Source organism: Henckelia pumila, chromosome 3 (genome assembly GCF_033568475.1).
Source record: "Henckelia pumila isolate YLH828 chromosome 3, ASM3356847v2, whole genome shotgun sequence".
Classification (NCBI taxonomy): Eukaryota; Viridiplantae; Streptophyta; class Magnoliopsida; order Lamiales; family Gesneriaceae; genus Henckelia; species Henckelia pumila.
This window is the reverse complement of record NC_133122.1, coordinates 191682493-191696015: the sequence shown is the minus strand read 5'-3', so window position 1 is coordinate 191696015 and position 13523 is coordinate 191682493. Positions and strand designations below refer to the sequence as shown.

Here is a 13523-nt window from a genome sequence, read left to right as displayed (position 1 = left end):
AGCTCATAAAATAATTTGGGTGGAAAGTTGTCATCTCGTCCGTCCACGGTCCCGTCTACGTGATTAAATAATAAAAATACTAAAAATCATAAAAATCACTAATTATGGGTTAAATGCTTAAAAATAAATTAAATCATGCATAAATAATTCACATAATTATTTAACCCATAAATCATAAATTTAAATAATTAAATATCCTAATTATGCAGGCGGATTTATGTAATTAAAAATATCGGGTGTTACATCATCATTGCTTGCTTGGTGGCTGGGTTCTCACACCGGTTTTTTGCAGTTTGGTCTTATAATTTGACTTATACGTATATGATCAATTATTATTTTACACACGTACTTCTTGTGCATATTTATTTATACTCGTTAAAATTTTAGTTGCACATTCTACTTGAATATTCTTCATGATAAAATGAGGGGCCGATCGATGTCACGTTTTTAAGTCCATTCACCTCCAAGAACTTGAGAAGTTGTAGATGACCTAGTGTTGGCATTGCTTGGCATTTATCACAGTTTATCAAGACAATCTTGACGAGCCTGGGGAGATTCATCTTCATTGTCCACTCTGGAAACTTATCTCTGTAGAAATTTCTAATGACCAAACGCTTTAAATTCTGATGAGGTTGGAGCCCTTCCAAGACTTCATGATCATTGTTGATGCCTTCCCTCCTCTCTGTAGGTCCACTCCACCAAAAATCTAAAGAGTTTAAATTTTGCTTCTCAACTAAACATGCTCCCATGGCTTCTGCTTTCCCACTCACTTCTTCAAGATTTCTTATCGTAAGTTGTCCCTGTAGATTCTTTAAATTTCTCAACTCACCAATTTTACGTCCCTCCTCGTTGCCAACAATAAAGATGTCCAATGTTCGAAGACAAGTCAGCTTTCCAATTTCAAGAGGCATTCTCTTCAAAGACAAAAGAACGCCGAGAACAAGGTGTCTCAACCCAACTAAAATCTTCAACCGATCTGGAAGCTCTATCAGGCTACCACAATACGCTAGACTTAAAGTTTGCAAATTGAAAAGTTTGCAGACAGAATCTGGTAATTTTTTTATCTTGCTATTGTTACTCAAATCAAGAAATCTCAAATGTATTAGCTTGTCGATTGAGCTTGTCAATTCTTCAGTATAAGAACCTTGTAGATTAAGAACATGCAAGTATTTGCAATCCAAAAACATATTAGTAATGAGGTTGGATCGTTCCAGAAACAAAGTTCGTAGATAAATTGTTTGCTCTTTCTTGATGTCTCGTTCGTTGTCAACGGCGAGATATCTAACTCGCGAAATAACATTTTCTTCGTTATGAGGTTTTACCCCGCAACCAAAGAAGATAAATCATGAACGAGATCATGCATCTTGCTATACTCGATTCTACCATACTCATCCTTTACTGGTTCGTGTAGGAAAAAGTTTTGCAACAAAATATTGTAAATGTCGTCGCCACAACTCTCCATATCACGATCACTTCTTTCGATCAGAAATCCTTCTGCCATCCAAAGTTGGATTAATTGGTCTCTCCATATTTGTGTTCCCTTGGGAAAAATCGAGCAATATGCAAAACATTTTTTAAGTGATGAAGATGGTAATCGGTTGAAGCTGACCTTTAATACTTTGGAAACAACATCATCACTGGGATTGGAATTTGAACTCTCGAGAAACGATCTCCAATAATCACTTTCCTTCCCTTGTAAACTTCCGCCGACCACATTGGCTGCTAATGGTAAACCTCCACATCTACTAGCAATCTCCTTCCCAATAGCCTCAAGTTCCTCGGGCACTTGTAGGCTACGGAAAGTTCTTGCCTTAATTATCTTCCAACAATCATCATCGGATAGAACGGGTAAAGAAGGAACATCCAGTGTTTTCACAATTGATGCCACATTTTGATGTCGAGTGGTCACGATTATGAAATTTCCTTTGCTGGAGCTGATTCCCTGAACACAATTCTTGAAGTTGTCCCATTCATATTTTCCATCATTCAGAAAATCATCATGCACAAGCAAATATCTTGCATCCTTCAGCACCGATCGAAGCTGTTTCATGATAGCTTCCTCCCCCAATGATTCACCATCAGATACCCCAGACAAGGATTGCAAGACTTTGATGAGTAAACCTGTTTTGTCTATTTTCTTTGAGACACTTACCCAAATCCTATGATTAAAATGCTGCTCTATCCTTGGATTGTTGAAAGTCTTCCTAGCCAGAGTCGTCTTTCCCAATCCTCCCATTCCAACAATGGGAGCCACCGAAACCTCTGATGCAACATTATTGGCTTTTGGCGCCGTCTCGGCTTTAATTATCAACTTTATAATTTTTGACAAAGGAAAAAAAAAATCAAGAAGAAAAAGCAATGGTTCTGCTTATTCTGTTTTTCATCTAACATTATCTTCTAATTTTTTTTGAAAAGATATAACACGAGACATCCAACAGCCAGGGGTCCCATGCAACATCATTATTATTTTTTTGAATCTGTTATTTATACATAGAAATGCTAAAAATATATGATGAGCAAAAGTTTTTTGTTGTGAAAAAAAATATTTTCATTGCGTTTGAATTGTGATTGTCACTTCGATTTTCGGAAGGAGATGAACTTTATATTGTACACATATAATATCTTCAAATTCCAAACTTTCACTCATATAACTAATTTATAATAACATAAATATATTTTTTAATTTATATATATTTAGAATTTATTGCTGAATTTTTAAAGGGTAAAATATAAACCATGACACGGTTATTGGATTATGATTTATCAGAGCATTTTATAAAATTTTTCCCTACAGTTTCCGATTCCATTAACACGGGCGGGATAAATGTAACACCACTAAAATGATAGAGGTTTAGTCGAAAACTTTAAATTTAATTTTACTCCTACTATTCTTTTAGAAATGTTTATACAATAACAATGAATGACTTAATTACACTATAACATGAATTTTTTAATTTAAAACTCTCCTAAAACGAACTTACGACATATTGTCATATTGAGCATTACGTCTACAAGTCATAAAAACACATAAGATATATTTCTAAATTAGTAAAAAATATAATAAAGAAATAACAAAAAATAGTATAATTTGTATGGTATTTTGGAGGACACTTGTTAACACAAGGCTTGGAAAAGTGCCAAGATACTTGTGACTCATCTCATCAGAATAAGCAATAAAAATTCCTACATTTGTGATTAAAGGTATTGATCGGTCGGTTTGTTTTAATTTATTTAATTTCAAATCGGGTTTCCGATTTTCTGTTTATGTAAAATGTAATCCGAAGTCAAACCTTTCTACTTCGGTTCGGTTCGATTTTTGTGCTATAACAGACCGGTTTATACGGTTCGGTTTGGTCAGTTTGATCATTAATAATACATAATACAATAAAATAAACATAAATTTCATCCAACATGTAATTTAAATACCCCAACACACAACTTAAAGTTATAGTCATATAGTGAAGAAAAAAAATAACAAACAATACAAGGACAAATCCAACCACAATTTTATAATATTTTAAAAAAAACAAAATAAATTTTGATATCATTATTCTGATTTTGATAAAATTATTAAAATTAATAATATAAATACATTGCAAAATATAATATGTTTTTACATGATCTCTTGGTAAAAACTTAAAAAAAAAGTTTAAATAACTTTTATAAACAACAATCAACTAAAAAATACATAAACAACAATCAACTAAAAATTATTCGATTAAAATGATTATTCATTCACTAAATATCTTCTCATAACATATATAATATAAATAAAATTATTAATTTAAATCAATTTTGGTTTTCTCGGTCGATTTGGTTTTGACATATATAATCCAAAATCGATTAAAATAAACTTTGGTTTTAATATTTATATTTTAATTACAAAATACGTTTTTTGGTTCGATTCGGTCTTTGATTTTTTCAGTTTAGATTTTTGGTTTTTTCGGTATCCGAAATATGAACACCCATATTAGTGATAAAATTTTGCAGAGAATTGCTCGGTGAGAAATAGTGAAATAGTATGATATTTTTCATTAAAAAATTATTATAACGGTGCAAAAAAGTGTTTCTGCATAAATTAAAGTGTTATTTAGCGAAGAGTTCCAGTAGACCAAGTGAGGATAAGTTTCGTTATTGTAGTTTAGTACATTATATAACTATCAAGATTTTGTCTAAATGATTTGACATATAAGAACGTTTTTTTTTCAGTTTTAAGAGCGGTTTTCCACCGATCTTAAACTTTTACCAATGGTTATCAGATCGTTCCTATTATCACCTAATCCAGAAACATATCGTTAATGTGTTCGGTCTTATCTTCTTTGAGAAACAAAGTTCTAAGATAAATTGTTTGCTCCTTCTTCATGTCATGTTCCTGTGATATATCTTATTCGAAAAATAACATTTTATTTCTTACGAGGTTTTGCCCCCACAACCAAAGAAGATAGGTGATGAACAAGATCATGCATTTTGTTAGACTTGATCATCTTACCATATTGATCTTTTACTGCTTCATGTAGAATTTTTTTTTTTCAATAACATATTTTAAACATTCTCGTCATTACCCTCCATATCAATATCACTTCTTTCCAATAGAAATCTTTCGGCCATCCAAAGTTGGATTAATCGCTTTCTCCTTATTTCTTCCACACTGGGAAAAATGGATCATTATAAAAAACATTTTTTAAGCAATGAAGATGGTAATCGGTTGATTCTCAACTTTAATTCTTTGAGAACAACAACTTCACTGGGATTAGAATTTGAACTCTCGTAAAACTCCATTAATAATTTTCTTCTCTCGTAATCTTCCCCCGACCACATTGGCTGCTAATGGTAGACCTTGACATCCAGAAGCAATCTCCTTCCCAATAGCCTCAAATTCCTCGGGCACTTGAAGTTTAGGGAAAGTTTTTGTCTTAGTATCTCCCAACAATCATAATCGGATAAAACTGGTAAAGACAAAACACCCAATGTTTTCACAATTGGTGCCACAATCTTATCTCGAGTGGTCACGATTATGAGATTTCCTTTGCCTGAGTTGACTCTCTGAACACAATTCCTGAAGTTGTGACATTCATGTTTTTCATCATTCAAATAATCATCAAACACAAACAAATATCCTGTATCCATCAGCTTCGATGCAAGCTTTTGGATGATAGCTTCCTCCCTCGTTGATCATACATCCACAACTTCACGGAACGATCATTTTGAACGTCCCTCTCCTACGCATCGTTCAAGAAATTTTTAATCATTTTCAATGTTTTTTTCCATCATTTTTAAAACATTAATGAGACCCCAAAAAAGGTTGAACTCTTCCACCAGCATTGAAAAGCAACATCGACAACTATTTCAGCTATCTCCGGTTTTTTGCAGTTTGGTCTTATAATTTGACTTATACGTATATGATCAATTATTATTTTACACACGTACTTCTTGTGCATATTTATTTATACTCGTTAAAATTTTAGTTGCACATTCTAAAATATTCCTTAAAATTTCAGTGGGAATATTTTTAAAGTACATGTCCAAACAAAAACGAAATGTTAAAATATATTTATAAAATAGTTGTACAAACACATATTTATTACAAAAATAATTTTTAAAATATTTTCTTCACTTGTGAACTTCCCCCGACCACATCGGAAGCTAATGGTATACATCGACATCTACAAGCAATCTTCTTCCCAATAGCCTCAAATTCCGCGGGTACTTGGAGGCTCGGGAATGTTATTGCCTTAATCATCTTCCAATAATGTAAGTAGTTACAATCCAGAAATATATTTAATGAGGTCAGCCTTGCATACTTTCAAAAACAAATTAAGTTCGCAGATAAAGTGATTGCTCCTTCTAGATGTCATGTTTATTGTCAACTACGATATCTTACTCGATAAACAACATTTTCTTCATTTTGACGTTTTACCCCCACAACCAAACAAGATCATGCATCTTGATATTCTTGATTCTACCATATAGATTCTTTATTGTTTCTTGTAGGAAAAAGTTTTGCAACAAAATATTGTAAACATTGTCACCACAAGTCTTCATATCAATATCACTTCTTTCAAACAAAATCCTTTGGTTATCCAAAATTAGATTAATCGGACTCTCATTATTTTTTCCCCTTAGGAAAAATGGATAAATATGCAGAACAATTTTTAAGTGATGAAGATGGTAATCTGTCAATGCTAAAATTTAATGCTTTGAAAACAACAACATCACTTAGATTATTATTTTAACTCTCGAGAAAACAATCTCCAGTATTCACTTTCCTTCTCTTGTAAACATCCCCGATCACATTGGCTGATACTGGTAGTGTGAAACCCCGGGAGCGGGGCGTGACATAAATGATATCAGAGCAAAAACAGGTTCATGATCTCGATGGGAGATTATGATTTAGAATATATGGTCTTGATTGGAAACTAAGATTTAGAATTTGAAAGAACTACTTGGGATTAGTATTTATATTGCATATGCAATATAATATTTGAGATTGACTTATTGGCCTTTAAGTTTGAGAGATTTTGGGGAATAATTTGGTGGCTTTAAGTTAGAATATTGATTTTGTTGGTGAATTATTGGTTTAAGTTGGGTTGATTTTTTATTAGTACTTAGAGTACATCATAGATCGAAATATTTGAATCATGATTTTGAAATTTATAAGAATTATTTGGGAACTATAGTTGTCAAGATTTTGGGATTTATGAAAAATCATATGAGGACTATAGTTACTAAGTGGCGAAACAAATTTGGAAATTAGACTAATTTTTTACTTTTGAGATTTAAGTTTACATTTGGGATTTGAGTCTGACTTGATATTAGGAATTGTTTATTAAGTTATAATATTTGGGATTTAAGTTTGACATTTGGATTTTATGATTTTTGGGATCTAATTTTCGAAATTATTGGTAAAATAGTTTAGTCATATGTCATTAGTCGACTAAGTTAAATTAAGTTTCGGGGACAAAACTTCAAATAAGGTGGGAAGGATGTGAAACCCCAGGAGCGGGGCGTGACATGTAGACCTTGACATCTATATCTACATGAAACCTCCTTCCCAATATCCTTAGATTCCTTGGGCAGTTGCAGACTGAGGAAAGTTCTTGCATTAATTATCACCCAACAACATAAGTAGTTAATAAAACATATTGTTAACAAGGTCGGCCTAGCATATATCCTCTCAGAAACAAATTTCGTAGATAATTTTTTTTCTCTTTCTTGATGTCATGTTCCTGCAAGATAGGTCATGAACAAAATCATGCATCTTGTTATATTTGATCATTTACTGCTTCTGTTGGACAATATCAAATCAATATGATTTGTTTGTTAATATTCATATTTGTTTTAGTTTAGATCTTAGCAACTAGATTAGATTTATTTGTTGTAACAAATTTTCTGTTCCTATTTTGATATATTCTCTCTTCCTTGTACTGTATCTATATATTGAACATCAGAAAGAAATAAACAATCTAATTCTTGGGATCTCTATTTTCACATGGTATCAGAGCAGGTTGAAATATCACGTATCATTTCTTTCTCTCATTCCTTCACATGACTGATGCAAACATGAGCTCCACACCTCCAATCAAAACTGACCTCTATGCCATTCATCACTCTGATAGCCCTTCCGCCATCCTTGTTACCCCTTTATTGACAGGTGACAATTATGGTTCATGGAGTCGTGCAGTGACGATGGCACTCCGTGCCAAAAATAAATTTGGCTTTGTCGATGGGTCTCTCAAAATGCCAAAGGAAAAGGATGATATTTCCAACTGGGAGCGTTGCAATGATCTAGTTGGAAGTTGGATCCTTAATTGTGTTTCACCAGAAATCCGTCCAAGTATTTTATATGCTGAAACTGCAACACAAATCTGGACAGATCTAAAGGATCATTTTTCTCAATCAAATGCTCCTAAGATCTATCAGTTGAAGCAATCAATATCTGCTCTCAACCAAGATGGTATATCTGTTTCTCTATATTTCACACAACTCAAGTCTTTGTGGGACGAACTCAGTTCCATTACCACTATCACTCCCTGTATTTGCGGCAATGCTAAAAGCATTATTGATCAACAAAATCAAGATCGTGCCATGGAGTTTCTTCAAGGGCTACATGATCGTTTTTCGGCTATCCGCAGTCAAATTCTCTTGATGGAGCCATTTCCTTCCATTCAACGTATCTATAATTTGGTACGTCAAGAAGAAAAACAACAAAAAATTAATATTCGAACTACTCCTACTATTGATTCAGCAGCACTTGAAACGTATAATCCACCATTTCGAGCCACGGGAAAACGCCAACGCCCTTTCTGTGAGAATTGCAACAATCATGGTCATACTCTCGCTACATGTTATCAGATTCATGGTTTTCCAGATAAACAAGATAAACCTGTAAAGAAAACAGAGTCACCTTCCGCTACCTTCGCTAGTCATTTCCCATCTGAACAGTATAATAAACTCCTTGCACTCCTTGCTAAAGAAGAATCTGGCAGATCTTCAGCCCACTTGGCAAGTACGGCTCTTACTTGTTTTCCTTCTTGTTGGATTATTGATTCAGGTGCTTCTAATCATATATGTACATCTCTCTCTTTTTTTCTTCGTATTATAAGTACATAAAAATATATCAGTTCAATTACCGGATGGTTCTCAAGCGCCTGTGACACACATAGGCACGGTTAATTGTTCATCATTACTTACTCTCACGAATGTTTTCCACATTCCATCCTTCAAATTCAATTTGCTATCTATTTCACAATTAACAAAGTCAACAAATTGTGATGCCATTTTTTCATCTTCTGAGTGTATATTTCAGGACCGCACAACGACGAAAAAGATTGGTCGAGGTAGTGCTCGAAATGGTCTCTTTTATTTAGATGCAGATTTAATTTTAAATTCTGCTTTTTCTTTCAAGAAATGTAATAAATTTGACCTATGACATTCTCGAGCAATGGAACAAAAAAAAACATCTTGATTAGCCCCAAAATATGGCCCATTTTCCCTGCAATGTCCCCTCCTGTAGATTCCAGCACCCATTCCAGCACCACCTTCTTCATATTATCCACTTCCACCATCTCTGCTTTCAGAACAGATTGAAAGAAATGGGTTGCTCTGGTTAATTTGGTTTTGTCTTTATTTCTGACTACTCTCGCTGATTGATTTTCATATGAAATATTTTGGGTTTCAATTCGCAGAGGAATATGTATTGGTTTCTTTGGGTTTCTTCTGTCATTTTCTTTGTATTGAGAAACGGAGAAGCCATGTGGAATTCTAGGGGAACTATGGCATATGTTTGAGTCTGAGTCATCACTTTAGTTTTTGGTTTTTTTAATCAAAATATTTTTCATTCAATACTCACCCATTGGCTCATATTCCATAAATTTTAAATGAGGGGCCGATGGATGTCACGTTTCTGAGTCCATCCACTATCAAGATCTTTAGAAGTGGTAGATGACCTAGTGTTGGCATTTCTTGGCACTTTCTGCAGTCTTTCAAGAAAATCTCGACAAGTTTGGGGAAATTCATCTTCATTGTCCACGCTGGAAACTTATCTCCGTCGAAATTTCTAATGACCAAACGCTTTAAATTCTGATGAGGTTGGAGACCTTCCAAAACTTCATCATCATTGTTGTTGACTTCCCTCGTCTCTCGTCGACTCCACTCAAACTTTAAAGAGAGTAAATTTTGCTTCTCAACTAAACATGCTCCCATGGCTTCTGCTTTCTCTCTCACTTCTTCAAGATTTCTTATCGCAACTTCTCCATGTAGATTCTTTAAATTTCTCAACTCACCAATTTTAAGTCCCTCCTCGTTGCCAACAATAAAAATGCTTAATGTTCTAAGACAAGTCAGCTTTCCAATTTCAAGAGGCATTCTCTTCAAAGACAAAAGAACACCGAGAACAAGGTGTCTCAACCCAACTAAAGTCTTCAACCGCTCTGGTAGCTCTATAAGTCTATCAAAATTTTCTAGCCTTAAAGTTTGAAAATTGAAAAGTTTGCAGAAAGAATCTGGTAATTTTTTAATATGAGTGAAACTCAAATCAAGAAATCTCAAATGTATTAGCTTGTCGATCGAGCTTGTCAATTCTTCGGTATCTGAACCACATAGATTAAGAACATGCAAGTATTTGCAATCTAGAAACATATTAGTAATGCGGTTGCATCCTTTCAGAAACAAAGTTCGCACATAAATTGTTTGCTCCTTCTTTACGTCATGTTCCTCATCAACTGCGAGATATCTAACTCGAGAAATAACATTTTCTTCGTTATGAGGTTTTACCCCCGCAACCGAACAAGATAGGTCATGAACAAGATCATGCATGTTGCTATACTTGATTCTACCATAGTCATCCTTTTCTGGTTCGTGTAGGAAAAAGTTTTGCAACAAAATATTGTAAACATCGTCGCCACAACTCTCCATATCCTGATCACTGCTTCCAAAAAGAAATCCTTCGGCCATCCAAAGTTGGATTAATCGGTTTCTCCATATTTGTTTTCCCTTGGAAAAAATGGAGCAATATGCAAAGCATTTTTTAAGTGATGAAGATGGTAATCGGTCGAAGCTGACCTTTAATACTTTGGAAACAACATCATCATTGGGATTGAAATTTGAACTGTCGAGAAACGATCTCCAATAATCACTTTCCTTCCCTCGTAAACTCCCCCCGACCACATTGGCCGCTAATCGCAGACCTCGACATCTACAAGCAATCTCCTTCCCAATAGCCTCAAATTCCTCAGGCACTTGTAGGCTACGGAAAGTTCTTGCCTTAATTATCTTCCAACAATCATCATCGGATAAAATGGGTAAAGAAGGAACATCCAGTGTTTTCAAAATTGATGCCACATTTTGATCTCGAGTGGTCACGATTATGAAATTTCCTTTACTTGAGCTGATTCCCTTGACACAATTCTTGAATTTGTCCCATTCATGTTTTTCATCATTCAGATAATCATCAAGCACAAACAAATATCTTGCATCCTTCAGCTTCGATTGAAGCTGTTTCATGATTGCTTCCTCCCCTGATGATTCACGATCAAATACCCCGGACAAGGATTCCAAGAATTTGATGAGTAGACCTTTGTTGTCGATTTTCTTTGATACACTAACCCAAATCCTTTGATTAAAATGCGTCTCTATCCTTGGATCATTGAAAGTTTTCCTAGCCAGAGTCATCTTTCCCAATCCTCCCATCCCAACGATGGGAACCACCGAAACCTCTAATTCATCAGCAGACTTGATGATAACATCAACAATTTGGGATGCAACATCATCTCTACCTATAAAAATGGGATCAACTGCAATGGAATTAGTTTCCATCACAGGAGGAATATAATTAGCCGAAACGGCTAATCTCTCCTGAAGACCAAAGCTTCTGGCATCTTCGTTAACATTTTTGAATTTGGTATTCAAGTCCTTGATTTTGTGGCCTATTTCACGATGAAAGGCCACATGACCGAGGGAAGAAAAGGAGAACGAGCAGCATACCTTCCGCTTCACTTGGCTCTCGATCTCTTCCTTCTGACGAAGGATCTCGTTGTTGAACTCCTCCAGCAAGTTGTCCGCTTCGTAGGCGACATCCTCCAGATCATACAGCCATAGCTTCATGGAACTATCCTTTTCAATGTCCCGCTCCGATGCATCGTTCAAGAACGTCTGAATCTTTTTCAATGTTTTGTCCAGCCTTTTCAAATCATCCTTGAAACCCCGAAAGAGGCTGATCTCTTCCGCAGCAAGAGCCAACAACTTCTCCAACAACATTTTAACAACAGCATCAACAGCTATTTCGGCCATCGATCTCCGGTTTAATTTGTTGCATTTCGATCAGTGTGTGTGTGGAAATTCACGATTGTTGACTTTAAATTGCACTAGACAGCTTGGGGTCACATGCCACATTGTTGGGTGACTTTAATTATTAACTTTATATATATGATATATGTTGTGAAAAAGTAAAAATTTATGGTAAAAAGTAAAAACTCCAAAACTCAAAATATATCAAACTCTACACTTTATAATATTTTTCTCTCAACTCAATTGTGTTTTTCATCACAAATGAAGACCTATTTATAGATCCACATTTGAGATTAGTCCAAAAATTAATACATCATCATCTACATCATCACACACTATTTTTCCACATTTTACAACTCAATATTCAAAATTCAACATTCAACAATAATAATATAATATTTTCAACACTCCCCCTTGTGATGATGATCGTCATATGATGATTGTCTTTATTTCGTATTTTATGCTGTCTCGTTAAAAACCTTACTAGGAAAAACCCAGTGGGATAAAAACCATAGTTAGGAAAAAAGAGTGCAGCCACCTAAACTCCCCATCATGTTAATATGAGTGATTCTTCACATATTCCGTAGATTGCGCATCCCTATGTTATATATATGCTTTCTGAATATTGACGTAGGAAGTGCCTTTGTGAAGAGATATGATGAGTTTTCACTTGATTGAATGTAACAGATATCAATATCTTTATTCTTCTCAAGCTCTTGAGTATAGGCAAAGAATTTTGGGGGGATATGTTTTGTTCTGTCACTTTTGATGTATCCTTCTTTCATTTGAGCAATACATGCATCATTATCTTCATACAATGTCACAGGCTTCTTGTCTACTGATAATCCACAAGAAGTTTGGATATGTTGTGTCATTGATTTTAGCCAAACACATTCACGGCCTGCTTCATGTAGCGCAATAATCTCAGCGTGATTTGATGAAATTTTTACGAGTGTTTGTTTCTGTGAACGCCAAGAAATTGCGGTGCCTCCACGAGTAAATACATATCCGATTTGGGAACGTGCCTTATGTGGATCAGATAAATATCCAGCATCTGCATAACCAATGATACTTTGATTGGTGTCTTTTGAGTACAAAAGTCCCAAATCTGTCGTTCATCGTAGATAACGAAATATATGTTTAATTCCGTTCCAGTGCCTCTTTGTTAGATATGAACTGAATCTTGCCAATAAATTTACAGCAAAAGATATATCTAGTCTAGTGCAATTTGCAAGATACATAAGGGCACCAATGACACTTAGATATGGTACTTCTGGACCAAGAATAACTTCATCATCTTCGCATGGACGGAATAGATCCTTTTCTATGTTTAATGATCTTACAACCATTGGAGTACTTAATGGATTTGATTTATCCATATTAAAACGTTTAAGGATCTTTTATGTATAATTTGCCTGGTGAACAAAAATTTCACATTCTTTTTGTTCTATTTGCAAACCCAGACAGTACTTGGTTTTTCCAAGATCCTTCATTTCGAATTCTTCCTTCAAGTACATCATAACCTCTTGAATTTCTTTATTCGTTCCAATGATGTTTAAATCATCAACATATACAACAATAATTACACATCCGGATATTGTTTTCTTGATGAAAACACAAGGGCATATTGGATCATTTACATATCCCTTTTTCATCAAGTGCTCACTTAGCCGATTATATCACATTCGGCCGAATTGCTTCAACCCATATAATGATCTTTGCAATTTTACAGAATAAAA

At 34.6% G+C, this 13523-nt stretch overlaps 2 protein-coding genes across 2 annotated transcripts; both read right to left on the bottom strand.

The window, feature by feature from the left end:
• Positions 1-383: 383 nt before the first annotated feature.
• On the bottom strand, positions 384-2244 carry LOC140890237 (putative disease resistance protein RGA1). The gene is made up of 2 exons (XM_073297996.1): positions 1331-2244; positions 384-1289 (listed from the first exon to the last, which is right to left on the bottom strand). Exons 1-2 carry the CDS (start codon positions 2234-2236, stop codon positions 384-386), a joined length of 1812 nt encoding a protein of 603 aa, XP_073154097.1. The 5' UTR covers positions 2237-2244.
• Positions 2245-9357: 7113 nt separating this feature from the next.
• On the bottom strand, positions 9358-11787 carry LOC140890236 (putative disease resistance protein RGA3). Its single transcript, XM_073297994.1, has one exon. It carries the CDS (start codon positions 11785-11787, stop codon positions 9358-9360), a length of 2430 nt encoding a protein of 809 aa, XP_073154095.1.
• Between the last annotated feature and the right edge of the window lie 1736 nt (positions 11788-13523).